This window comes from Lactuca saligna, chromosome 3 (assembly GCF_052625555.1).
Source record: "Lactuca saligna cultivar CGN05327 chromosome 3, ASM5262555v1, whole genome shotgun sequence".
Classification (NCBI taxonomy): domain Eukaryota; kingdom Viridiplantae; phylum Streptophyta; class Magnoliopsida; order Asterales; family Asteraceae; genus Lactuca; species Lactuca saligna.
The window spans coordinates 114,677,446-114,704,961 of NC_136419.1; the positions used below are offsets into that span (position 1 = coordinate 114,677,446).

The 27,516-nt window shown below is 33.2% G+C and overlaps 3 protein-coding genes across 3 annotated transcripts; all 3 read left to right on the forward strand.

Annotated features, from left to right (window-relative positions):
• Positions 1–709: 709 nt before the first annotated feature.
• LOC145037155 (SNF1-related protein kinase catalytic subunit alpha KIN10-like) lies at positions 710–5,479 on the forward strand. The gene is made up of 12 exons (XM_078985747.1): positions 710–806; positions 946–1,019; positions 1,579–1,767; positions 1,846–2,030; positions 2,123–2,305; positions 2,399–2,530; positions 2,723–2,908; positions 2,991–3,080; positions 3,175–3,258; positions 3,842–3,976; positions 4,061–4,312; positions 5,021–5,479. The coding sequence occupies exons 3-12, from the start codon at positions 1,581–1,583 to the stop codon at positions 5,132–5,134; spliced, it is 1,548 nt and encodes a 515-aa protein (XP_078841873.1). The 5' UTR covers positions 710–806; positions 946–1,019; positions 1,579–1,580; the 3' UTR covers positions 5,135–5,479.
• Positions 5,480–13,972: 8,493 nt separating this feature from the next.
• On the forward strand, positions 13,973–19,997 carry LOC145037156 (ARF guanine-nucleotide exchange factor GNOM-like). Its single transcript, XM_078985748.1, has 3 exons — positions 13,973–14,177; positions 14,767–15,564; positions 16,218–19,997. The coding sequence occupies exons 2-3, from the start codon at positions 14,830–14,832 to the stop codon at positions 19,797–19,799; spliced, it is 4,317 nt and encodes a 1,438-aa protein (XP_078841874.1). The 5' UTR covers positions 13,973–14,177; positions 14,767–14,829; the 3' UTR covers positions 19,800–19,997.
• Positions 19,998–23,630: 3,633 nt separating this feature from the next.
• LOC145037158 (vesicle transport v-SNARE 11-like) lies at positions 23,631–26,908 on the forward strand. The gene is made up of 6 exons (XM_078985749.1): positions 23,631–23,758; positions 23,933–24,054; positions 24,627–24,685; positions 24,774–24,962; positions 26,291–26,461; positions 26,557–26,908. The coding sequence occupies exons 2-6, from the start codon at positions 23,961–23,963 to the stop codon at positions 26,707–26,709; spliced, it is 666 nt and encodes a 221-aa protein (XP_078841875.1). The 5' UTR covers positions 23,631–23,758; positions 23,933–23,960; the 3' UTR covers positions 26,710–26,908.
• Positions 26,909–27,516: the final 608 nt, after the last annotated feature.

Here is a 27,516-nt window from a genome sequence, read left to right on the forward strand (position 1 = left end):
AATAGTGAAATAGTTAAAAGGGAGGGAAGTAAGGTGTGTAAATGAGGTGGCAATAAATGATAGAAATGAGAGACGAACAAAAGTGATTTATTGCGCAAAGAACTAAGTCATAAGGACCATTCTTGTAATTTAAAATAACCAATTAGAGAGAATCTGTTACAACTAACTTGACTTAATAAACATGTAAGTTATAAGTTTAATGCCATAGACATAAGTTTAGGCCATAGTTACAAAAATAATAGATTCCATTTGTTATTATTTTACCCAATCGTGCCATAGACCCAATCTTTTATTTATTTTAATTAATATTTTGCCAAGTGTCATTATACTCATTCTCCAATTTACATATACAACCACTAATTATACATATAACAACTAAATTTATAGATACTAAAATCATATATTTTTGTTAATTGTACCCAAATACATATAAGAAATTCTTACACCTTTGTCTTCAAAATAAATTTAATATATTCATTTGAATCGATAATTATAATTTCATATAGCTAATATATATTAATAATTTATTTAAAATAAGTTATTATTATTATTTTTTTTTATAAAAGCTTAATTTATTTTATAACCTACTATTTTATTTTATACGAACATGAAAACAGATAGTAATAATATTTAATTTTTATAACTTGCTGACGCCATCAGCTAATTTTAAGAATATAAATAATCGAATATTATATTGCAAGGTCTTTTTCGAGTGAAAAAGAGAACTGAATCTCTTCAATTATTCTCGTGTGCCCATTCACGAAGGTTTTCTTCCCCATCCCCTCTTTCAAACCCTTGCAGAGAAGGTATGAGAATCTTTCTCACTTTTCATGCATCCTTCTTTACAGATGTCATTCTATGCATGATACTTTGTTGTAAGCAAATGCATTTGAGGCATCTTTTCGATTAATTTCACATTTGGGTTTTTTTCTTTTTTTTTGACAGAATTCGCAGTTTGGATTGATCATCGGGAAAGGAAAACCCTAAGAATCGACGGAGCTAGGTTTTTTTCTCACTTGGTTAGTCTCTAAAAATTTCCTCTTGTTTTGTTTGTTTGCATGTCTAGATATATAATTTCGTTAGCGTTTGCTCTTATCTTTCGAGGATTGTTCTTACTTCTTATTCAATGATGCAAATCAGATCTTCAGAATTGGGGTTTTTTTAGTCGGCACAATCCATCAATTTCATTTTGTATTTGCTAATTTGAGGTTAAAGGAATTCTGCTTTCTAGACATGAGATTCCTTCGCGTGATGGTTTAAATAATATTATGTTTTACATTTCAGTTTTAAGGGTCTATTGCTCGATACATGTTTCTGTTTTACTTTACACAGGAAAAATCAGCTTTTGTAGGTTTTACAAAAGAGTTAAAAAGCTTTACCTCGTAAGATGTTCATATCAACACTCGCTAATCACAAAATGTCCGAATCAAATCTCCATATCACCAAAATTATGTTCTTGATTTATCAAATTCGCATCACATTCTCACACAACACACAACCTGCAACTTGTTGAGCTTATAGATTCTAGTTACTTTTCACAAATTGTTACAAATTACAACAATTTCTTGATCTGATTAGATATGGAGGGATCAGGTCATGGAACAAGCAGTGTAGACATGTTCTTGAGGAACTACAAGCTTGGAAAAACACTTGGGATTGGTTCATTTGGGAAGGTGAAAATTGCAGAACATGCTTTAACAAGGCACAAAGTTGCCATAAAAATCCTCAATCGACGCAAGATAAAAAACATGGATATGGAAGAAAAAGGTAAATAACTAAAATTATTTGATTTACATCTCATCATCTTCAATATCTCTCTCACCATATAACAACATCTTTCTTCAGTTAGAAGAGAGATCAAGATCTTAAGATTGTTCATGCATCCACATATCATCCGTCTTTATGAGGTTATAGAAACACCCTCAGATATTTATGTTGTTATGGAGTATGTGAAATCGGGTGAGCTTTTTGATTACATTGTGGAAAAGGGAAGGTTACAAGAAGATGAAGGGAGGAATTTCTTTCAACAGGTGAATTAAAACATTCGTTGTTACATACTTTCATTAACTGTTTGAGTGTTTTCTTAATTTTTTATAACATAATTTCGTTTTCTTTGAAGCAGATAATATCAGGTGTTGAATATTGCCATAGGAACATGGTTGTTCATAGAGATCTTAAACCTGAAAACCTTTTGTTAGATTCAAAATGCAATGTGAAAATTGCTGATTTTGGTTTAAGTAATATCATGCGTGATGGACATTTTCTTAAAACGAGTTGTGGAAGCCCAAATTATGCTGCTCCTGAGGTAATGGATTTATGGGATTTTAAAGAAAATTAAGAAAAGTAATTAATTTTTTTTTAATGGTTATGATTTTGTGTTGTGTTTTTTACTTTTTAGGTTATATCTGGGAAGCTGTATGCTGGACCTGAAGTTGATGTGTGGAGTTGTGGTGTTATTTTGTATGCTCTTTTATGTGGGACCCTTCCTTTTGATGATGAAAATATTCCTAACCTCTTCAAGAAAATTAAGGTACATTCATAAATTTATTACAGTTTATAAAAGCACCTATAATAGTAAATAGTAAAGCTTATTTATGCCACATCAGCTCCAACTCATCCAAAAACCTCAAGATATGTCCATTATAGTAAAACTTTTTTTTTTCTCTAAGCTTATTTATATCATTACAAATCTTATATAATTAAAATAAAAATTAATTTCCAGGGTGGAATATATACCCTACCTAGTCACTTATCACCTGGAGCAAGAGATTTAATTCCAAGAATGCTTGTGGTGGACCCCATGAAGCGAATAACTATTCCTGAAATCCGTATACACCCGTGGTTCCAAGCCCATCTCCCACGTTATCTGGCGGTCCCACCACCCGATTCCATGCAACAAGCGAAAAAGGCAAAATTACGAAAATACCCTTTTGGTTCTTTATTAATTACATGGGCATTTAAGTAAAATTGTGTGTTTTTACTTTTTACAGACGGATGAAGACATTCTTATGGAGGTGGTTAAGATGGGGTTTGATCGCGATACCCTCATTGAATCTCTTCGCAACCGAGTGCAAAATGAGGTATAAATTGTTATTTATTTATTTTTTAAAAAAATTTAATGGATATGTTTTTTTGTTTATTTATTTATTTATGATTATTGTTTATTTTATGTAGGGTACAGTGGCGTATTATTTGCTTTTGGACAATAGGTTTCGTAACTCGAGTGGCTATCTTGGAGCTGAATTTCAAAAACCCTTGGTAATTTTTTTTTTTTTTTTTTTTTTTTTTTTCAGAATATGAAAAAATAGGATTTAGACTGATGTCAATGAGACAAAAAGTACAAAATTTGTGGTCCCACCCAAAAAGATTGGGCACAGATTGATGTCAATTGGACAAAAGCTGCAAAATTTTTTTCCTACCAAAAAAAGGTGGGACAGACGGATGTCAATGAGACAAAAATTGCAAAATTTTGGGTCCCACCTGAAAAGGTGTGACAAAAATGCCCTTCTCATAAAACACATCCTTAAAAAAAGTGTCATGTTTTCTATAAAATGGGAAAAAACTTTATTTACTCGTTTGTGTAAAAGACAAAAATGCCCTTCTCATGAAAAACGTCCTTGAAAAGCTTGTGGATATATCTTGTTTGTGTAAAAGACAAAAATGCCCTTCTCATGAAAACCATCCTTAAAAAGATTGTCATGTATTCTATAAAATGGGAAAAAAGCTTTGTTTACTCATATATATCTATGGTCTATACACGTATCAGTATTACATATATGATATGATATATCCAAAGTTTGTGAATTTACCGATTTGCCCTTTTGGCTGAACAAAAATACAGGATGGATTCAACCGCATGAGTTCAAACGAAGCTCCTACTTCTCCAATTATGGCACAACGCCCATCTGCTTACATGGAATATCAAGGAATGAATATCAGAAACCAAGTCGAAAGAAAATGGGCTCTTGGACTTCAGGTTAAGTTTCTTGAAACAATTAATTAATTAAAAAAATAAAAAAAAACATTTTTTTTCTTATTGTTTTTGATTTTTTTTTGATAGTCTCGAGCACATCCTCGTGAGATAATGACAGAGGTTCTGAAAGCTTTGCAAGAGCTGAACGTGTGTTGGAAAAAAATAGGTCATTACAATATGAAATGTAGGTGGGTCCCGGGTGTGCCAGGTCATCATCAAGGCATGGTGAATGATTCTATTTCCATGCAAAGTAATCATAATTATTTTGGAGATGAGTTGACTATTGTTGAAAATGATGGTGCCTTGACTTCCCCTAATGTCGTCAAATTCGAAGTCCAGGTAATATTTTTATTTTTATTATCGACTTATTTATTTATGTTTTTGCATTAAGAATTATTTTGTTTGGTATGGTGGAATCGGAAGTATGGAATGGAATTGACCATTCCCAAAAGCATTTGAATTCTGATTCCTTCCTGGACTAGAATTATTTTGCATTAAGAATTATTTTATTTCAGTTATTAAGAAGGAATTATTTTTATTATTAACTTATTTGGGTTTTAATGAGCTTTTATTACAATTATGTTTTTTGTTTTGTAAATAATAAACTCTATAGCTATAATTAAATTACATATATTATTACTATTAAAAGTTAAAACCATATATGTTATTTATATATAATATAAAATAAAAAAATCATATGTAAAAGTTCATTCCATTCCTACAAGCCACAACCAAATCTTTTTTTGTTATTCGATTAAGTATACAAATCTTTTTTCGAGAATTTCACGATTGTAATTACAAGTTATAACTCTATTTTTTTACAAATAACTGGAAAAAAGAATTATATACTTTATCATAATCTTGTTTGGGTTTTAACAAGCATTCATTATCTATTCAATATAATCCACAATTGGAGGGGTATGTATTTTGGTCTCTTAACAAGATAAAAGAATGGAATGGAATCTCGGATTCCGATTCCGAGGTTCCATCGGAATGGAATCTTGGATTCCGATTCCGACCTTACAAAATACCATTTCATTATTGCAGCTTTACAAAACTCGCGAGGACAAATATCTGCTTGATCTACAACGAATCCAGGGCCCACAGTTTCTATTCCTGGATCTTTGTGCTGCGTTTCTTGCTCAGCTTCGTGTGCTGTAAACCTGTAAAACCCTAAAAAATAAATATGAAGGAACACAACACAACACAACTACCTGCCTGCTTTCTCCTTGGAGTTGGACTCTTCCCTCCCTTGTGAAGAAAAGCTATTATGCTATAATAGACCAATGTAATGTAAATATCTCTCTCTCTCTCTCTCTCTCTCTCTCTCTCTCTTCTTGTCTTTCTCATTTAGGTAAGGGTAGGCGACTCTTGTGACTTGTGAGCCAATCTTTTTGCTGACTCACTACGCCTCAAATACCAATCAACTTTATTTTCTTACTTTTTATATCAATGTAAAATGATAATACTTTGCTAGAGTCTATCATTATCAATGTTGTTTAATCATTAATGCCTTTCTTTTTGTTAAATTTGTTGATGCTTATCTTAATTTTATGAATGACTGATATATTGAATATGAAGAATATACCTATACATTGCAAACTAGTATGAATGTTGATGTGTTGATGATATAAGAATATCATCAATTAATATGAGGAGAATACTCATTGGAATTCGATCAATGACATAAGAAAGGAGGAATCTATATTATTGGATTCTGGATAATCCAGTTTTGAATTTCTTTTATATTCCGGGTTTTGCCATATTGGTTGGAGATTATTGGATTCCAAAAATATAACAAGCTGATTTTTTTTTTTTGGATTTTGGATGGAAATTATAGGATGTTTTCGGATAAAAATAACCATCCCCAAAATTGGATTTCAAATTTCATGGTATTTGATTCAAAAAGGCAGATGGTATTATCCGTATAAAATTCAAAACTGTCTAATCTTATAATTTGAACCCGGTTTTAAAAAAACCCGGATAGGATTGAATTTCAAAATTTTGAACAAGTTTTTTGTGTGCCTACCTCAATGTTAAAGGATAAAGGAATAATTGTTTGAGATTTTATTGTTCATGAAAAATAGTAATGTATTCGGGCTTAAGAAAAAGACTAGTCTATATCCTTAATTGGAATTAAGACCGAAAGAGAACTCATTAGTTAAAAGAAAAAATTTGCAAGATCATTCAAGAAGGCACTAAATTACTATTAGCGGCATCGGCTAAGGAAAATGGAAATGCCGTAAGTTTGATATGGTCTTTGATAGTAATATGTGGTTTCATAGCATAACATTCCCCATCTAACTCTTTTTAGGTGTTTGTGTGGATCACGATCCTATAGTCCATATAGGTAATAGAAAAATGAGCCTAGACTTTCTTGAAGTTCTCTCCCGAGTTGGGATTATGGCTGGTCTTGAGCACATATTGGGTGTGCAATCGTACATGACATGTGTCATTACGGATACTAAAATTTTAATGTCACTAGATTTTCGTTCTTCATCGCTAATACGTCATTGCTAATCCAAAAGTTTAGGGATCTATTTTTTATTTTTGCTCAGGTTGGGATTGTTGGTTATTTTGATAACCAAAACATAAACGTAGAAGTATAAACTTTGAATCTTTAATATCGAATCTGATTAAAAGAAAACTTAAACAATAAGAACGATTATATACCTTGTTCCTTTGAGATTTTCGAATTTGGAGATTAGGGTTAGTTTTCCAGTTGATCTCAAGAACACTCTCTAAAATCCCACAACAATCCCTAAAATGAAATTCTGGTATGTATTTTTGTATATCGTAAATCTGCTTCTCATCACGTATTTATATAGATGGAGATATAACTGAATGTGAGAGATATTAGAGATTTAGGAGATCTTGAGTTAAACCGAAAACTTAACCTACAAGATAAACATGGTAATTGTATATCTTTATTTATTAATAAAATCAATCTACCAACAATTTTATATAATTTCCATAATAATATAAAATTAATGATAACATTATTTATATATATTTATTAGTGATTTTAAAATATCCAACAGGGATATATTGGGATAACTAATGCATAAAGGGTGTTAGGAAAGATTTAACTCATTTCGATGTGGTTGATTCATGTATACTTTGCTTGAAAATGAGATATTTTTCTAAATATTGATAATAGCCTGTGATAATGACGGGGCAAAGGATTCGACGAAGCTTAACTCATTTCTTTAGTCTTCCGGTTGATTTTTGATTTTCGTATCAACTTCATGTTGTGCACTTATATGAAAATATTGCTGACATAAAATATTTAATTTGTTGTATCCCAACAAAAGTGTCAATTTGTTGGAAGTCAGATCCAATAAAGATAATAATAAAAGTAAACCAACTTATGCACACAAAATATTGTATGAATAGAAATAAGGTTCGTGTTCTCACAAATGCAAAATAACAATCTCATGCCAAATTTGAAGACATTTTGAGGCCCGACAAGGCTCGACGAATTTGAGGTGGATTCGCAAACACCGTGATGCCACCTCGGTAAGCGTTGCTCAGAGACGATACTCAATACCTTTCTACCGAGTTCAACACCCACTCTTCACCGAATGAGCTAATGGCTCATTTAAAAGAAAAAAAATAAAAAAAATAACTATAAGTACAACCCTACATTCCTTCATATACCACATCAAAACCTTCTTCTCCACTCTCTCTAAAAAAGTCATCTTCATCTTCTTCATCGTTTTTTTTTTTTTTTTTTTTTTTTTTTTTTTTTTTTAAATCGACCATAGATGTTATTCAAGAGACTGAGAGGCTGAATAGAAGATATAAGAACTAAATCAACAATTTGTCGAAAATGCTCGTCGGAGAAAAAGAAGGTTCATACAAAGAAATCATGAAGCTTCTCACCAATGCCTCATGTAAGATTATTTTGAAGAACACACAAATTTTCAAGGATATTATTTTGTCGGCGGTTCCGTATGCACAAACATTTGTTTCAGTGTATAGTCAACGACGCCACGACAGTGTGCTCATATTTCCAACGACATGTAAATGCTAGAGGTACAATTGGTTTTACCTCCTTACAAAAATGCACCGCCGTACTTCATCAACTAGCATATGTCACTTCCCCCGATGCACTAAATGGGAATTTTAGGATGTTCGGACGTACTGCATGACAAAACCATCACACATTTTGTAAGTGTGACATAAGATTGTATTATCCACGATATTTGCACAAACCTACTTGTAGTGACATCCAACAATCATATACTGATCATTCGAACGTGACGACTTCCATGGAATGTTAGTAAGCCTAGATTGCCTCCACTGGGAATGAGACAATTACCTGAATGCACATCAAGACCAATACACCAAATGTTTTAAAAATCGGTTTGAACCGGCCGATCGAACCGGTTGGACCGGGAACATGGGGAGAGAACAGTTCAACTATCACCATTTCTATGTCGATTTCTGAACCGGATTGAACTGATCGGTTTTTAGAAAAACCCGGTTGAACCGATAAAAAAAACCGGTTGAACCGGTTAAATCGAACAAAAACACATGAAAAAAAATCATTTACATAATAAACTTTAGAGATTTTTTTTTTCAAAACTATTTAATTTTCCCTAAATAAAAACATATAATAAATGTTATAAATTTTTTTGATGTGTTTATATTCATCTAAAACTATATTTTGTTTCGGTATTATATTTTATTTTCTTTTTGACGTATATGCATTGATGTAAAACACTAAAGCTTATGATTATGTGTTATTTAATGTATTTTGATTCATCTACAACTTATTTGTATGTGTATTTTTAATGTTTGAACTTGTAAACATCAAATTCATGATTTATATATGTATGTATGTGTAGAAAAAACATGAAAAATATTGAAACTGGTTGACCTGGCAGTCGAACCGGTAACCGGTAACCATACCAGTTTAACTAAAAAACCAGTTTTTTAAACATTGAATACACCCGAGATGATCATGGTTATCCAATTCTCATACTTGAAGCGGTGAGCTCACATGATTTGTAGATATGTCACGCATTCTTTCGTCCTTGAATGCTGGTCGTGAATGACATAAATGTGCTTAACATGTCTGCGTAATTCGACGACATGTATACGGAACTGCACCAGATTCTTCGTTTGTGCGTGGACATGATATAAGTACGAGTATTATCTTGTGGACGTGATCTATCCGGAGTATTTTTGTTTTGTGAAGTCATTGTCTTGTCTTAATGATCGAAAAAGGTTAAAGTTCAAGAGAGCTCAAGAGAAGACAGTGAAGGATGCTAAACAAGTGTTTGACGCTCTTAAAAAACATTGGCATATATTTAATATTTATATATCATGCAGTTTTTATTGACGAGAAGAAAATATGTGAGATGATGTATATTTGTATCATATTTCATAATATAATTCTCGAAGATGAAAAAAATGAATATGCGAGTAAAATGAAAACGAGATCGTTCTACAGACATAAACATTTGAGGTTGGAACTGCACCAAATTCTTCGTTTGATGTGTGTGGACATAATATAGGTACGAGTATTATCTTGTGGATGAGATCTATCAGGAGTATTCTTGTTTTGTAAAGTCATTGTCTTGTCTTAATGATCGAAAAAGGTTAAAGTTCAAGAGAGCTCAAGAGAAGACAATGAAGGATGCTAAACAAGTGTTTGACGCTCTTTAAAAACGTTGGCATATATTTAAATATCATATAATTTTTATTGACGAGAAGAAAATAAGTGAGATTATGTATACTTGTATCATATTGCATAATATGATTCTCGGAGATGAAATAAATGAATATGTGAGTATAATGAAAACGAGATCGTACCACCGACACAAACATTTAAGGTTGGAAGCGACGAGTATTTGTCGAGCGTGCATACTTCAACAAACCTAGAACCAACCCATTTTATATAATTACAAGCTTAAAACATTACTAATCTTTCTGTCCCATTTTACTTTCAACTATCTAGTTATAGACAATCCGATTTAATTTCACAAATCCAACGAATAAAAGAAAAATCATTAGCTAAAAAGAAAGTATGTCACATGAGGTGAATGGTTAAGCAAACCGAAAGCATTTGAAATGTATTTTTGATGCATTAAGTTATTTATATTTTACTAGGTTTAAACCCGTGGAAATCCACGGGTGATAAATTGAAATATAATTATAGTTTTTAATTTGTAACAAAAAAAAGATATGAAAGTTTAGAAAAAATGAAGAATAGTGATATTAGCATTAATATGAATAAGTCAAATACAATAAAGTTGTAAAAATTAATTAATTAATATGATAGATGAAGTAAGATACAAGAAAAGTAAATAAAAGATGGTAGAAAAGTAAATAAAAGATGGTAGAAAAGCATTGTTTATAAATTCCCAAAAACTTCCTTATAAACGACATTGGAAGTTTTATTTGTGAGACTACCATCCTTATCTAAAATTAACAATTTTAATCCGTCCCTACTTTCTACTCTAGATAAAGCAACATACAATTGGCCATGTGAAAACACGGGATGTTTGAGAAACAAACCAACCTTGGATAATGACGTATTCCCTTAACAGTACCAACAATAATGACTGTCTTTTCCTGGATATTAAAATAATGCTCATTGTTAATAAATGTTATTTTGCGAAAGTGTATTTTAGTTTAGTTATAACAATATACTCTAAATATGAAAAAACATTTAAAATTTAAAAACATAAGTGCATTAAACTAACAATTTTAAAAATAATGTAAAGTACCTCTAAAGGTTCAAACAAGTCTTCAATGTTAGAAGGTGATTAATGCGAAGGGATGCAAAGTAAAACAATCTGAGTGTTTGCATCTGTGAATCAATTTGAAGTCAATTGGGTTAATATTTGCATATGGGTTCAACATATGAATTTTTGATTTCGCAAGTTTAGAGTTCAAGAACTAAACTGTGTTCGCATCTGGAATGAAAATTTTGTGGTTCGCATTTGATTAATTAGGTTAAAATGCGAAGGTGATTAATGCGAAGGGATGCGAAGGGTGTAAGAATGAAGATGCGAAGTATTTCACAGTAGAATGCTAATTGTGGAAGAAAACAGAAATTTTCAAATATTGTCCCTGGAGTTTCGCATTTTTGGAAATAAATACTCAACTTCGCAAATGGGGGTCATAAAATGATGAAATTGCAGAATTTTTAAAGAGATACACACACATAGACAACCACACATATATTTAGAAAATTAAACTAAAAGATGATAAATTACAGATTATAGCATTGTCCTTGATTGAGTCAATTTCCTTTATAGGAGTAATATGTTCCATTGTACCTTGCAAGTTAAAAAAAAAAAAAAATTTACATTAAATTAGACAATTATAATCAGCACACAGAAAAAAAACAATCAAACAGTGAAGAAGAAAGTACATTGGTAGGCTGTTACGATTAAATTAGACAATTATAATATGCGTTTTTCCAGGTGAGTATTCATATAAAGTATTTATTTCCTTAATTAAAACAACAAAAGATATATTTTTATTTATTTTTCCAATTTGCATAACTTTTTTTATTGATTTAATAAAGTTGCATACCAAATTGTTAGGCTGTTACGATTTCACCACCTAAAATATGTATATTTGTATTATAATATATTATCTTGTTAGTATTTCATGAATGCAATCAATAACACTTGTGTGCTTTGAATGCGAAGTTGGATTTAGCTTTGCTATAAGTTTCAATCGATTTTGAAATTGAGTATTGTTCGCATTTGTATGAGTGTAGTCGATGAATCGATAAAGCAAGAACATATGAGTTTTGATTCGCAATTGGATTGATGATTGAGGGATGATTCGTGAAGAAAAACGCGAAGTCAAGGACTGTGAAATTGTTGTTTGCAAGAATTTAAAAACTCGATTGTGGAGTTGTTGATGCTCATTTTGCGAAAGTAAAACAATCGAGTGTTTGCATCTGTGAATCAATTTGAAGTCAATTGGGTTAATATTCGCATATGGGTTCAACATATGAATTTTTGATTTTGCAAGTTTAGAGTTCAAGAACTAAACTGTGTTCGCATCTGTAATGAAAATTTTGTGGTTTGCATTTGATTAATTAGGTTAAAATGCGAAGGTGATTAATGCGAAGGGATGCGAAGGGTGTAAGAATGAAGATGCGAAGTATTTCACAGTAGAATGCGAATTGGGGAAGAAAACAGAAATTTTCAAATATTGTCCCTGGAGTTTCGCATTTTTGGAAATAAATACTCAACTTCGCAAATGGGGGTCATAAAATGATGAAATTGCAGAATTTTTAAAGAGATACACACACATAGACAACCACACATATATTTAGAAAATTAAACTAAAAGATGATAAATTACAGATTATAGCATTGTCCTTGATTGAGTCAATTTCCTTTATAGAAGTAATATGTTCCATTGTACCTTGCAAGTTAAAAAAAAAAAAAATTACATTAAATTAGACAGAAAACAAACGTTAAATGCTATAAACAGCCATAAAACAGAAAGTGCAAAGTGTGATTCAAAATTTATATAGGTATTTTATAGAAATTTGACAGAAAAAGAAATGCTAACTGTTTTGTTATAATTACTTGTTTGAAAGAAGCATGTTATAACAGGTAAATAAGTGAAAACTAAAATAACGAAAATTGATCTTGATGTTGATACCAAGGGTAAATACGGAATTTTACAAATGTATAACAACAAATTGAGTATACAAACATAACCAAAAAATGCAGAAAATCGAAATTGAATACAGAACAACAAAGATAAATTTGGCCTTTACGATTAAAAAGCCGTATAATATGATCAAATATAAATAAAGGGTAAAAAGGGTATTTTAGCAATATAAAAGTAAGTATCAACAGCAGCAAAGGACATTGAGAAACAGGGCTTACATAAAATAAAAATTAAATTAAAAAAATTGCAGGCCGTGGTAGGGGTATATTAGTCCAATTTGCTCTTCTTCATAGTTAAAGAATGCAGAAAATCGAAATTGGAACTACAAAGATAATAGCAATCCATTCAAACAGTACATGTGATCAATGTCTGTGATGATTAACACAGACATACGTAAGAGAAGCTTATTTTTACACATATACATACACATTGATGATCAATTGAGTGGATCGAATAAAGAATTTAAGATAGAAAATAATTAATAAACAACTTCTGAATCAAAGATAAATAGAAACCTTGATTAACAAATTCAATGAGAAGCAAAATTGAAGTCGCAGAAGAAGAAAAAAAATTTCAATTATACGATTAACACAAACATTGAGAAGCAATCATATATAATCATGAGAAACTCACCGAAAGATTGAAGTTGCTGATTGAATATTCGAAATTAAGAAGCAGAATCGAGATGCATAGACTGTCGTAAAGATTGAATTAAGTAATTGAAGCGGAATATGATTGATATAGTATGTTATGCGCATAATAATTGATTGATATGCATACCATTTTTAGATGCTCTTAATCGGGCATGTAACGGAATTGATTTAATGTATACAGCAGATATTCCATATTCAAATTTCAAATTAGAAAATATCGATATTTCCAGATTCAATATTCCAAAGATTTCGATACAATATCATTATTTCCATCCATATTCAATTTGTAATGCTACGTGAAATTCCATATTCCATATATAATCTAATCTAATTCAATTCCATACCTAATTACCTATTTTATCTATTACCTAATGATACGTGAAAGGATGCTGAAGGGGTAATAGAGTAATTTAACATAGGGCGAAAAATGGATGATTGTAATGACACGTGTCCAGTTGGTTTTGTTTATTAGATAGGGAGATTTCACAATATTCCCACTTAAGTAAATTTTATTTGATCGATTGGGTTTATGGGATCCGATCCGAACCATAAAGCCTTTTTGTAATCTAAAGACCTCTTTAATACACTCGAGCATCAAGGTTTGCGTACAAAATGTGTGAGATTTATATTTTATTTTAAAATAACAATAATTTAAAAATAAAATTTAATAAATAAAAAATAAAACCCAAACCTGAACGACAATGGGCTTCGATGCCTCATTCGGAGAAGACGTTCAACCCCCTTTGTGAATTGTGATCTTCGATTTCCCCAAATAATTCCCAAAAATCGATAAAGTGAAAGGAAGCAAGATCATAACTCAGAAGTTTGTCACCTCTGCTAGTGCGCGAGGTCCACGACGGACGACTCTCGCCTTGCCCGGAGGATGCGCAAAAGGTAAACTTTGGTTTTTTGTTCTTCGATCTGGTTCTTCCTTAATCTACTAAATTCAATTATGCATTCCATAAATCGGCATCAGATTCTAAGTTGCTTACAATTCCATCTCGTTTATCCGATTTGTAGGTTACCGTTTCTTCGGATTCTGTAACGATTGATGTTTGTTTGATTATTGAAATGAAATGAAGTCGATTTAAGCTCAATTATGTATACATGAGGTGTTTTTGCTCTTTTTGAACTGATGAAGATTGGGATCTGAGATTTTAGTGTGACATATTTCAGGATTTAATTTGCCTGTTTAACTCAACTTCATGAATTTTAACAACTACATGAAGAATTCGAATGTTTTTACTATCATAAACACGATTACACCTAACCAGCAATTCAGATTTTTGTTTCCCTCTGATTTTAAAAGAGTTATATACATGAAAATCTGATTTACCAATCTAAGTGCATTGTGCCTAAGAACCCTATATTCTCCCCTAATTTCTAACAGCAATCTTATGCAGTTATGCCATTGGTTTATTGAGCATATACATTTGCATACACTGTTTATTGATTTTGTGATCCTCCATTTCTCTTTTTGAAGGTGGTTATGATCTGCCAAGATCCAATCTGATAAAATCTATCAACAATTTGCTCTGATATAAACATGGGGTGCCCGAATCAACTACCCGAAGGAGTAACAGCTGCCCGAGACACCAAAGATTGTTCCCCTTCCTCTTCCTCCTCATCCTCTTCTTCTTCTTCTTCTACTTCTTCAGCATTCATGGTGAATTCAGAAATCGGTGCAGTTTTAGCAGTTATGAGAAGAAACGTTCGATGGGGTGTTCAATACATGGACAATGAAGATCAATTAGAACACCCATTAATCAAATCCTTCAAAGAAATTCGAAAAAAAATCTTCTCATGGCAACATCAATGGCACACCATAAACCCTGTTCTTTACCTTCAACCCTTTTTAGATGTGATTCAATCGGATGAAACAAGTGCTCCAATAACCGGTGTTGCATTATCATCACTTTACAAATTCTTAACCCTTGAAGTTATTGATCTTGACACTGTGAATGTATCTGATGCATTGCATTCAATTGTTGATGCTGTTACAAGCTGTAGATTTGAGGTGACTGATCCTGCTTCTGAAGAGGTGGTTTTGATGAAGATTTTGCAGGTTTTGTTGGTGTGTATGAAGAATGAAGCTTCGGTTAAATTGAGTAATCAGCATGTTTGCAATGTGGTGAATACTTGTTTTCAGATTGTTCATCAAGCAGGGGCAAAAGGGGAATTGTTGCAAAGAACCGCTAGGCATACTATGCATGAGTTGATTAGATGTGTTTTTATGCATCTCCCAGATGTTGTGAATAAGGAAGATGAGGTTACTCATGAGGTAAGTTGACTTTTTTCTTTCTTCTTTGACTTGGTTTTTTTTTTAGTTTTGTTAATAGATTAGTAATTTGCATATTTTGTTTCCCATTTTGCTGTTTGATAATGCTTTTGGTCCCTGACACTAACACCATTTGTTTTACATTATAATTACTAAAAATATAAAGTGGAGGGCAAAATGGTAATTTTGACTAATTTGCATATTTCATTTCCCATTTTATTGTTTGATAATGCTTTTGGTTCCTGACACTAACACAATTTGTTTTATGATATAATTACTAAAAATATAAAGTGGAGGGCAAAATGGTCATTTGACTAAAACAAACGGTGTTAGTGTTGGGGAACAAAAGTGCTTTGAATCACTGGAATAAGGACCAAATATGAAAAAAGATTTCTTTTTGGACTGAAATGGGAATGATCAGTATATTAAATTGATTACAAAAATCTACCAAATTATAGTATTGTACTTTCAATTATTTATTATTAAGATATTGTACTTTTGAAAATATACCCAATTTATAGTAGTGAATACTGCACTGTATTGTATTTAGTAAATTTTTTCATTTCTTTCTATTATATTTTTTTCTTATTAAGGCATTGTAAATTGAAAAATCTCCTTAATTGACCAATTTTTGTAATTTTATTCGTTTGACTCAGGTCAACGTGCCCAGTAACGAACAATCATCCACGAGTAACGGCTACACCGGTTCAAAAATCGAATCCGTCGGAGGTTCTTTAAATCTTTCCGCCGTCGTACCGGAAGTCAAAATGGATGAAACTTCCGGCGAGGTTGGTCAAACTAAAAACCATGTTGTTACAGAGCCTTATGGTGTTCCATCAGTGGTGGAAATCTTCAACTTCCTTTGTTCACTTTTAAACGCGGTAGAACATTACGGAATAGCTCCAAGATCGAACTCATTAGCATACGATGAAGACGTTCCTTTATTCGCCTTGGGTTTAATCAACTCCGCCATTGAATTAGGCGGCGCCGCCCTCGGCCACCACCCGGAGATTCTTGCCCTAGTGCAAAACGATCTGTTCCATAGCTTAATCCAGTTCGGATTGTCTCCAAGTCCGCTGATTCTTTCAACAGTTTGCAGCATCGTTTTGAATCTCTACCATCTCATGCGAGTTAAACTGAAATTGCAGCTCGAAGCGTTCTTCTCTTCTGTTCTCATGAAGATTGCTCTGAATAAACACGGAGCTTCGTATCAACAACAGGAAGTCGCGATGGAAACTCTCGTTGATCTTTGTCGGCAACCGACTTTCATCCACGAAATGTACGCGAATTACGATTGCGACATATCGTGTAGCAATGTTTTCGAAGATTTATCCAATTTGTTATCAAAAAGCGCGTTTCCGGTGAATAGTCCATTATCGGCGATCCACGTTCTTGCCCTAGAAGGATTAATCGCGATGATAAGCGGCATGGCGGAGAGCATCGGCGATGAAGCGCCACCGCTAGAACCAGATCCATCGAGTATTGAAGATCACGAGTCGTTTTGGAAAGTGAAGTGTGAGAATTTCGAGAATCCCGATGCTTGGGTACCTTTCATTCGTAAAATGAAGCATATCAAGAAGAAGTTAACAATCGGGTCGGATCATTTCAACCGGGACCCGAAAAAAGGTCTGCAATTTCTCCAAGGAATGTATTTATTACCTGAAACACTCGACCCAATCAGCGTAGCATGCTTTTTACGCTACACTACTGGACTCGATAAAAACCTCGTCGGTGATTATCTCGGGAATCACGATCAATTTTGCATCGATGTTCTTCAAGAATTCGCCGGAACTTTTGATTTCAGGGACATGAATCTTGACATCGCGCTACGTGTTTTTCTAGAAACCTTCAGATTACCAGGGGAATCACAGAAGATTCAGAGAGTTGTTGAAGCATTTGCTGAAAGATATTATGAACAGTCGCCGGATATTCTCGCAAACAAAGACGCCGCCTTGTTATTATCATATTCTTTAATTATGCTCAACACAGATCAACACAATGCTCAGGTGAAAAAAAAGATGACGGAGGAAGATTTCATCAGAAACAACCGGAGAATCAATGGTGGCAATGACCTCCCCAGGGAGTACTTATCAGAACTTTACAGATCAATCAGTGAAAACGAGATTAAAATGACACCTGAACACGGTGTCGGGTTTCCGGTCATGACCCATGATAACTGGGTCGGGTTGATCCATAAATCCCGACAAACCGCTCCGTTCATCGTCTGCAATTCAGGCGACAACTCCGGTGACCGGATTAACCACGAAATGTTTGCGATTTTATCCGGGCCCACCGTTGCCGCCTTATCTGTTATTTTGGATCTTGTGGAACAAGAAGATGTTTTACAAGTTTGTATCGATGGGTTTCTTGATGTTGCTAAAATCGCCGGGAGTTATCATCTTGATGATGTTCTAGACGGGTTGCTTGTCTCTCTTTCCAAATTCACAACGTTGCTGATTCCGATGTCGATTGAGGATTCTGTTCTTGCGTTCGGTGACGATTCTAAAGCCCGGAAAGCAACGGTTGCGGTTTTCACAATCGCGAATTCATACGGCGATTACATACGATCGGGCTGGCGAAACATTCTTGATTGTATTCTAAGTTTACACAAATTAGGGCTTTTACCCGCCCGATTAGCCCGTGATGCCGCCGATGACTTCGATTCCGTTTCCGATCCCGATTCCGGGAAATCAACAGTCACCCCGGTATCAACAAAACCTGCGTTACCCCCCACCCGGAAACCATCCGGGCTCATGGGGCGGTTCAGCGAGTTTCTTTACTACGATACCGAAAAGCCCGCCCCGCAACCCTCCGAAGAACAAGTGGAAGCTCGGAATCGGGCGATGGAAACCGTTAAAGATTGTCATATCGAAAACGTGTTCACGGAAAGTAAGTTTCTTCAATCGGAATCTCTTTCCAGTCTGGCCCGCGCCCTGATGCTAGGCGCAGGCCCCTCCGGAATCAGTAATTCCGGAGACGACGAAGACGCGGCGATCTTCTGTCTGGAATTACTGATTACCGTCGCGTTGAATAACCGCGACCGGATTATGATTCTATGGCAAGGGGTGTACGAGTACATTGCGAATATCGTTCAATCCGCAGTGATGCCGAGTGCGTTAGTGGAAAAAGCGGTTTTCGGATTAATCCGGATTTGTCGTAGGCTTTTACCTTATAAAGAAGATTTAACCGATGATTTACTAAAATCCCTTCAATTGATTCTAAAACTCGACGCCAGGGTGGCGGACGCGTATTGCGAACACATAACACAAGAAATCATGCGGTTGGTCAAAGTCAATGTCGGTCAAATCAAGTCTCACATGGGGTGGCGGACAATCACCTCGCTTCTATCAATCACCGCGCGACATCCGGAAGCTTCCGAGCCAGGATTTGAAACCCTAGAATTCATCATGTCGGACGGGGCCCACTTGTTACCCGCGAATTTCGTCCTATGTGTCAACGCGGCTAGGCAATTCGCGGAGTCGCGAGTGGGTGACGTGGTGAGGTCGGTTAAGTCGGTTGATTTGATGGCGGGGTCGGGTGTTTGTTTAGTACGGTGGTCCCGAGAAGCGGAGGAAGCCTCCCTTCAAGTATACGAAGACATCGGTGAAATGTGGTTGAGATTAGTTCAAGGGTTGAAGAAAGTTTGTTTGGATTCGAGGGAGGAGATCCGGAATCATGCGGTTTTGATGTTGCAAAGATGTGTCACGGGTTTAGACGGGATCTATCTTGAAGATGAGATGTGGTTGCAGTGTTTTGAATTGGTGATTTTTGGTGTTGTTAATGATTTATTGGAAATCGTTGAGGAGAAATCGGTGAAAGAATATAGAAATATGGAGGGGACGCTTGTGTTATCGTTAAAGCTTTTAACCAAAGCTTTTTTGCATTCGTTGCCGTGTATTTCGAGGTTGGTTTCGTTTGAGAAAATTTGGGTCGGGGTTTTGAATGGGATGAAGCGGTATATGGAGGTTAAGTTTAGAGGGAAACGGAGTGAGAAAATTTACGAATTAGTCCCTGAGCTTCTTAAGAACACTTTGCTTGTCATGAAAGCGACCGGAATCCTTTCGTTGCCGGATTCCGATTCTGGTGGTGATTCCGGTGGGGTATGGAATCAGACTTGGGTACATGTGAAAACGCTAGCACCGTTGTTGCAGTCGGAGGTGTTTCCGGATGAGGAACTGGAACCACGAGCCGTGGGTGCCACCGCACCGGTTCCCGAGGCTAATTTGTTGGTTCCGTGAAGTTTTGAGGGGTAAAATGGGAAATTGGGAATGGGGAGTTTTAGTTGAGGTAAGGACTAAGGACTAAGGACTAAGGAGGTTTTCATATATTTGTATACTTTTAGTACATTGTATAATTGTTGGTGGGAGGTGAACCATGAACAAGTTTTTTTGTTTATTATTATTTTGGTATTTGGTTGACTTTGACATTGACATTCACATTGAGATTTGTTGACCTTTTGATGAGTCAAAGGGATTTATAGAGACATAGATTCGAAAGCATTTTTTTTGGTAGCCAAACTTCTCTATCACTTAAACGTCATTGTTATTTACCGTATAAATCAGATATACATACAATGTTACGAAATTTTTATTGAGTTTATAGAGTAATGTATATATAATCGTGCTTTTGGAAAATTTATTTGATAAATAAGAGCATTCAACTTCTATAATTTTAATGAAATCTTTGATTTCTATATCTTAGTTCCGACTCTTTTTGTCCAATTGAAAGGTATAAAAGTCAAAACATATTGTTTTAAATGTACAAGTAAAAAACATGAGTTAAAATATTACCTCCAATTGTTTTTCATTATTTTAGTTATAGTTTTTCTTTTATTCTATTAATTATAAATAAGTAAGTTTGTAGGATCCAAAAGGAAACTCTCTTCTACCATCACATATATAACTCAAGGTTAGTGCCCGCAATTTGTTAAGTTGAGATTGTGAAATGAAAAGTTTATTGAAAAAGCTTTTTACCGGTGAAATTAAAATTTGCTGTGAAATAGTCCCTTGTTTAAAACACTTTTTTTAAAGATTTTTTTTTCATCTAATACTTTATATTGGTACATAGGGAGGACATTCGGCTGCAGGAAGATGATCAGTTTAGGGCGGAACCGTTAGGCTATGATACCTTCGACCAGTGGGATCATCGGGTTCGAGCAAAATTTGTTTGCAACGGGTTGGTGAACCCGTAAACCTTTATTGAATGCACTACATGTGAAAATCCAAAGCTTGCTTTAATGGAAAGTTGTAGCCGGTAGCTATGGTTTGATGGAGGCAACGATAGAATGAAAATTTTAGGTTTAATTTATACGGGTTCAAAAGGTTATATGAAGAGTAAATTACACGAATGGTCCCTATGGTTTAGGGTAATTTGCACGTTTGGTCCCTAACTTATTTTTTTAACTCGGAAGGTCCCTATTATTTGTTTTTGTTACGCACTTGGTCCTTATCTTACCTAAAAAGACTATTTTTCCCTTGATTTTTTAATTTATTTAAATAAACACACCCCTAATCCCACCCCCTCACCTTACCTCACCTACCCCATCATTTTTTCCTCTTTAAATAATAGTCTTTTTAGATAAGATAGGGACCAAACGCGTAACAAAATTAAACAGTAGGGACCAAACGCATAACAAAAACAAACCATAGGGACCTTCCAAGTTAAAAAAATAAGTTAGGGACCAAACACGCAAATTACCGCAAACCATAGGGACCATTCGTGTAATTTACTCTTATATGAATTATAGTTTATGTGTGAAATCCATTTTAGTCCTTGTAGTTTATAGATGTTATTAAAACACATTTATTTATTTTCTATCTTATCTTTTTTTTTTTTTTTTTTTTTTTTTTTTTTTTTTTTTTAATATTATGAACTGTATACATTTCAAATGTTTTTTAATAATTTATGTTTGTTTTACGATTCATTAAATAATATTTGTTTTAATCAAATGTTACTTTTAATATTATTTTAGAATTTCTATTTGTGTTCTAAATTAACAAAAGTTTATTTAAAAAATATTATGTTTTATTTTATTTTATATTTTCTAATTTAAATAAATAAAAATACTAATATGACAAGTTGGTTGAATGAGTTGGAAAAGATAGAATTTCTATGTGTTTTGACTTGAAAAAGATAGAAGAAAGAAGAAAAATAAAAACTAACAATCAGTTGAGTGAGTCGAGAGGGGAAAACTCCCTCCTCCCTTAGGGATGAGCATTCAGACATTTGGACTGGATCAGATCAGACATGGATCGACCTCAATAAGTCCGATCCAAGGTCAACTTTTACAAAACCGATCCAATTTGGTTAGGTCAAAATACTCACCCTTATAATTGTAATAGATAAACTAACTTTCGGTAGGCTTCAACAAGCTGTACCATATGCATCTAAAGTTGTATCGATCCAACGGGTATAAGAACCAAAAATTCCAGAACCGACATCAACCGGTCCGGTCAAAGGTCCACTAATTTCTACCAAACAGTTTGATCCAGGAGCCGACATAGTCTGGTTCAATAAAAAAACTCTCCCCTATCTGTACTGGTAATTTATTTGTGCTTTGAAATTGTTTTTTTTATATCCTTATAACTAGAAAAACATCAAATATTCTTTGGGTAAATGGCACAAAAAACATTATTTTTACACAGAAATTCGATTTTGACACCATGTTATTTTTTGTGTCAATTTTGATACTGTGTTTTTCAATTTGTTACAATTCTGACCACTTGACCGGTTAACCAAGATACATGCTGATATGGCATGATGACGTGTCAGTTTTGATGATGTGGCATGCTGACATTATATGATGACGTGTCAAAATTGAATTTTTTTCTCACAAAAAACACTAAGTTTTCATTTTTTTCGATTTTGACATTAAGTTTAATTTCTTTTTCCAACTTTGACACTATGTTTTTTTGTTCCAAATCAAACATTATTTTTTTTCCAATTTTGTTCAATGTTGACAATTTTCTATTTGAAACCGTATAAATATTTTTTTAATACATTTAAACCGTATAAATATGTTTTTTTTTTCATTTAAAAACCATAGTTTTGTATAAATACATTTTTTTTACACTCAAACCATATTTTTATATATAAATATATATTAGTTATATAAAAATTGTATTTTATATTAAATATGCAACTTTAAAATGTGTTTGGAGATTTGGAGTCATATAGTCGATCAAAACTCAGATATCAAGTTGCAACCCATCAAATTTTTACATTTTATTAGAAGCTTATGTTTAGTTTGATTCTCATGATATAACAAATGCTTTGAATGTAAGAAAAAAAAAACATTTTGTATTTAAATAAAAATGTGTTTTAAACGAAAAAAATATATTTATACGGTTTAAAATGTAATAAAAAAATATATTTATACGGTTTCAAATGGAAAATAGACAAAATTGAACAAAATTTGATAAATGATGTTCGATTGGAACAAAAAAACGTAGTGTCAAAATTGAAATAAAAAATTAAACTTAGTGTCAAAATCGGAAAAAAGTAAAAACTTAGTGTTTTTTGTGGAAAAAAAATCAATTTTGACACATCAGCATATCATATCAGCATGCCACGTCATCAAAACTGACATGTCATAATGTCACGTTAACATGTAACCTGATTAACTGGTCAAGTAGTCAGAATTGTAACAAATTGGAAAACACAGTGTCAAAATTGACACAAAAAATAACACGGTGTCAAAATCGAATTTCTATGTAAAAAGATTGTTTTTTGTACCATTTACCCATATTCTTTTGATGTGGTCGGCATTTCAAATATCAAAAATTGCAATTTAACATTATGAATAGATAAAAATCCATAGATTTTTTTTCCTGGAAAATACATAAATTAATCATCAACAAGATTAATTTATGTAAAAATCGTTAAAATTATTTTTCCAAGTATAACTATTTCTATATTTTTATTTTATTTCTTACTATATCTATCCAAAAAGCATTTATCCCAAAAGTTCTTAACCAAAAAAAAGAAAAAGAACAGGTTTAGCATCGAACGGATAAAATTGGGCTTCCCTTAGGATAATGTCAACGTGCTGTTACTTTATCATTTGCTTTCATCCCATTAACAAGCACTACAAAAAAAACCATCGATAAACTTCCAATTCCAACTATATTGCCACATCAGATCCACCGCCGGAAACCGCCTAATTTGCCGACCACCGAATTTCTTCCGATCAGATCAGGTTCGTTATCTTCATCTCTATGCGTTTATTATTCGGGTAAATAAATCTTTCAGGAAAGCTATCCGTATACACCCGTTGACAGATGAATTGTGGTTTGATTTTGATTTTGATTTTGATTTCGATTCAATTTGTCTGCTCTTCTTAATCGGTGCAATCGGTACGTGATCGTTGTAGTTTTCTTTGAGGAGTTGTTTCCGGCGAGATGAGTGAAACATTTGAAGGTTACGAACGCCAATACTGCGAGCTTTCGGCGAGTTTGTCGAAGAAGTGTACATCAGCTACTTTACTCGATGGAGGTGAGCCAAAACCCTAATTCGATTCAATATCTTTCAAAACTATGTATTATATGTTGTTTTTAATCTGATGTTACCATAGATTAGTGGTATTCTAAAGCATTTAGAAACAAACATAATAGAACCTTTTATGATTTACTTTACATTGATGTTGTCTATGTCATCTGATTCCCAAATCAGAATTATTCAGCTTCCTTTTGGTTCAAATCAATTTATGATCTTATAGTATAAATTTTAGAATGCCCTTTTCCTATCCTATTTCTGTAGTTTCAATGCTTCATTGTTCCCAAAAACAAACCTGAATTCCTTCTATTGCTTCATATTTTCTTGCTCATTGGCTTGAAGATGAAGATATCATTCATCTATTACATCACTAAATTAGGAAAAAGAAAGAAAGAAAGAAAGAAGCAGACCCTTGGTTGTGTGTCTGTTATCACTTTATTCAACTTTAATCAACGTTTTTGATGTTGAACAAAACAAAAGACGTAAATACCCTTATTCAGTCCCATGTAACAAACAAAACCAAAATCTATTTCCTTTCTACATAATCATCTTATGTTTGTTATTCATTTCAGAGCAAAAGAAGCAGAAAATTTCTGAAATAAAAGCCGGAATAGATGAAGCCGAGTCTCTGGTATTGTGTCAATCCTTGATTCCATTCCATTATTAATCGCATAACACATTTTCTTTTTCTTTTTAATAATAAAAAAATATAAATTCAGATACGAAAAATGGACACAGAGGCAAGAAGCCTACCACCAAATGTAAAAGCTGTTCTTTTGGCAAAATTAAGAGAATACAAATCGGATTTGAATAATTTGAAAAGTGAAATTAAACGAATTGCATCATCCAATTTAAATCAAGCTGCTCGAGATGAATTATTGGAATCAGGAATGGCAGATGCAACTGCGGTATGTATGACTCATATCCACCAATTTATTATTATTATTATTTTTTTTTATAACTAAAAACTGTAAATTACATTTTTGGTCCCAAGAAGTTTTCTCTTGCAATTTTGGTCCTTATTTGAGGTTCTTGTAAACGGAATTGGTCTGTGTTTTAACTTTTAAGTAAATGACTATTTTTGGTCCCTGAGTATAGTTGATTTTTGCAATTTTGGTCCTTCATTGAGATTCTTGTAATGTTTTTGGTCCTTGTTCCAAATAAATGACCATTTTTGGTTTTGGCCCCCAAGTTTAGCCAGATTTTATAATTTTCATCCCAAAATGTTTTTCTTGCAATTTCAGTCCTTATTTGAGGTTCTTGTAATGTTTTTGGTCTGTGTTTCCAGTGAACTGACTATTTTAGTATTTTTGGTCCTTACATGTGGCTGATTTTTGCAATTTTGGTCCTTATTTGATGTTCTTGTAATGTTTTTGGTTATTGTTCCAAGTAAATGACCATTTTTGGTCCCTAAGTATAGCCAAATTCTACAATTTTGGTCCCAAAAAGTTTTCTGTTGCAATTTTTGTCGGTAATTGAAGTTCTTGTAATGTTTTTGGTCTTCGTTCAAGTAAATAATCATTTTCATTTTCAGTCCCCAAGTATAGCCAGGTTTTTCAATTTTAGTCCCAAAAAGTTTTGGTCCTTATTTGAGGTTCTTGTATAGTTTTTTTGGTACCTGTTCCAAGTAAAATGTCTAATTTTGATCCCTGAGTATAGTTGATTTTTGCAATTTTGGTCCCAAAAAGTTGTTTCGAAATTTTGGTGCATATTTTTGAGGGTCTTGTAATGTTTTTGGTCATTGTTTCAAGTCAAATGACTATTTTTGGTCCCTACATGTAGCTGATTTTTGCAATTTTGGTCCTTATTTGATGGTTTTGTAATGTTTTTGGTCCTTGTTCCAAGTAAATGATCATTTTTGGTCCCCAAGTCTCGCCAGATTTTACAAATTTGGTCCCAAAATGTTTTTCTTACAATTTGGTCCTTATTTGTGGTTCTTGTAAGTTCCAAGTGAAATAAGTATTTTTGGTCCCCGAGTTTAGTTGATTTTTACAATTTTGGTCCCAAAAAGTTTTCTCTTGCAATTTTAGTCCTTATTTGCGGTTCTTGTAACCTTTTTGGTACCTTGTTCCAAGTGAAATAACTTTTTCACTTTAAACAGTGACAAAATACGTTACAAAAATCTCAAATAAGGACCAAATTTTCAGGAAAAAACGTTTTTGGACCAAAATTGAAAAAAAAAGGTATACTCAAGGACCAAAAGTGTAATTCAAAATTAGTGGTGTGAATGTGATAGGTGTCAGCAGACCAAAGAGGAAGGTTATTAACATCAACAGAAAGATTGAATAAGTCAAGTGACAGAGTTAGGGACAGTAGAAGGACTATGCTTGAAACTGAAGAACTCGGTGTTTCACTTTTACAAGATCTTCATCAACAGCGAGAGTCTCTTTTACGTGCCCATGGAACCGTAATTTAAATGACTAAAATGCCCCTTGTACTTTCCACCTTATTGTTCAATGCTCATTTACCCACTTTAATACTGGTTTTTGTGTGTGTTTTCAGCTTCATGGAGTTGATGAGAACATAAGCAAGAGTAAAAAAATAATGACGAATATTTCAAGAAGAATGGGGAAAAACAAGTGGATAATTGGCTCTGTGGTTGCTGTTCTTATCATTGCCATCATCTTGATTTTGTACTTCAAGTTGAAGAAGTAGATAGAATATCCCAAAATTCAAGCCTTTTGTGTTTTGTTGGTTTTGCAAGTGTGTCATTTTTTTTTTTTTTTTTTTTCTTTTTAAAATGTTTGATTTATTTTGAGCAAAAACGCACATTTCCAAGTGTTGATGTTTGTTGTGGTTTTTGGGATCTTACATATGCATGAAAATAAACTTTTTGTGGCGTGTTTATGATGCATCCTTTTGTTAACAAACTTAGCAATCTCTAGGTAAGATGAGGATGAGAGAATATGTTGCACTGTGTTTTTGGCATCGTGTTATTTTTTCGAACCATAAAAAAATGTCAATCATGACTTTTGTGAAGCAAGCAATGAATATAAAACAATACAAGTGGCATGAAATATATTTAGACCGGTTGTAATGGAATAAGTTGGTACTCAATAATCCAAATATAAAAGTTCAATAAATCAAGTGTACAATTTACCAAAGGATAATTGTATTTGACTTTGACTACAAATAGGTCGATTCCGATTGATTAATATAAGAGACACAAGCAATCCGATTGCACAATACAACAAAGAGATGTATTGATAATTTGGTATGTAGAAGCCTTGTCTGTATGTCTTTTAACTGTAAGATGCATAACGTACGTTAAAGATGCAATATTTGTCGACTATTGTCAATGAGATAACTATGCATTATGCATAAAAAGGTTGTCATTTAGTAAAAAATGTTGTCATGTGTTGCACATTAGCTCCAAGTCAAATATGGACGGTGGATTATATTAATGTAACTTAAGGCAACGTTTGACACATGGACAATATGAGACAAAATTGAACCGAACAT

What these genes read in the sequence shown, in the direction of transcription:
- LOC145037155 (XM_078985747.1), top strand. Translation starts at nt 1,581, where the DNA reads ATGGAGGGATCAGGTCATGGAACAAGCAGTGTAGACATGTTCTTGAGG. An exon ending in GGAGGAATTTCTTTCAACAG is followed by an intron (nt 2,031 to 2,122) that starts GTGAATTAAAAC and finishes TCTTTGAAGCAG; the next exon opens with ATAATATCAGGTGTTGAATA. An exon ending in CTGAATTTCAAAAACCCTTG is followed by an intron (nt 3,259 to 3,841) that starts GTAATTTTTTTT and finishes ACAAAAATACAG; the next exon opens with GATGGATTCAACCGCATGAG.
- LOC145037156 (XM_078985748.1), top strand. Translation starts at nt 14,830, where the DNA reads ATGGGGTGCCCGAATCAACTACCCGAAGGAGTAACAGCTGCCCGAGAC. An exon ending in AAGATGAGGTTACTCATGAG is followed by an intron (nt 15,565 to 16,217) that starts GTAAGTTGACTT and finishes CGTTTGACTCAG; the next exon opens with GTCAACGTGCCCAGTAACGA.
- LOC145037158 (XM_078985749.1), top strand. Translation starts at nt 23,961, where the DNA reads ATGAGTGAAACATTTGAAGGTTACGAACGCCAATACTGCGAGCTTTCG. An exon ending in AGCTACTTTACTCGATGGAG is followed by an intron (nt 24,055 to 24,626) that starts GTGAGCCAAAAC and finishes TATTCATTTCAG; the next exon opens with AGCAAAAGAAGCAGAAAATT. An exon ending in GAATGGCAGATGCAACTGCG is followed by an intron (nt 24,963 to 26,290) that starts GTATGTATGACT and finishes TGAATGTGATAG; the next exon opens with GTGTCAGCAGACCAAAGAGG.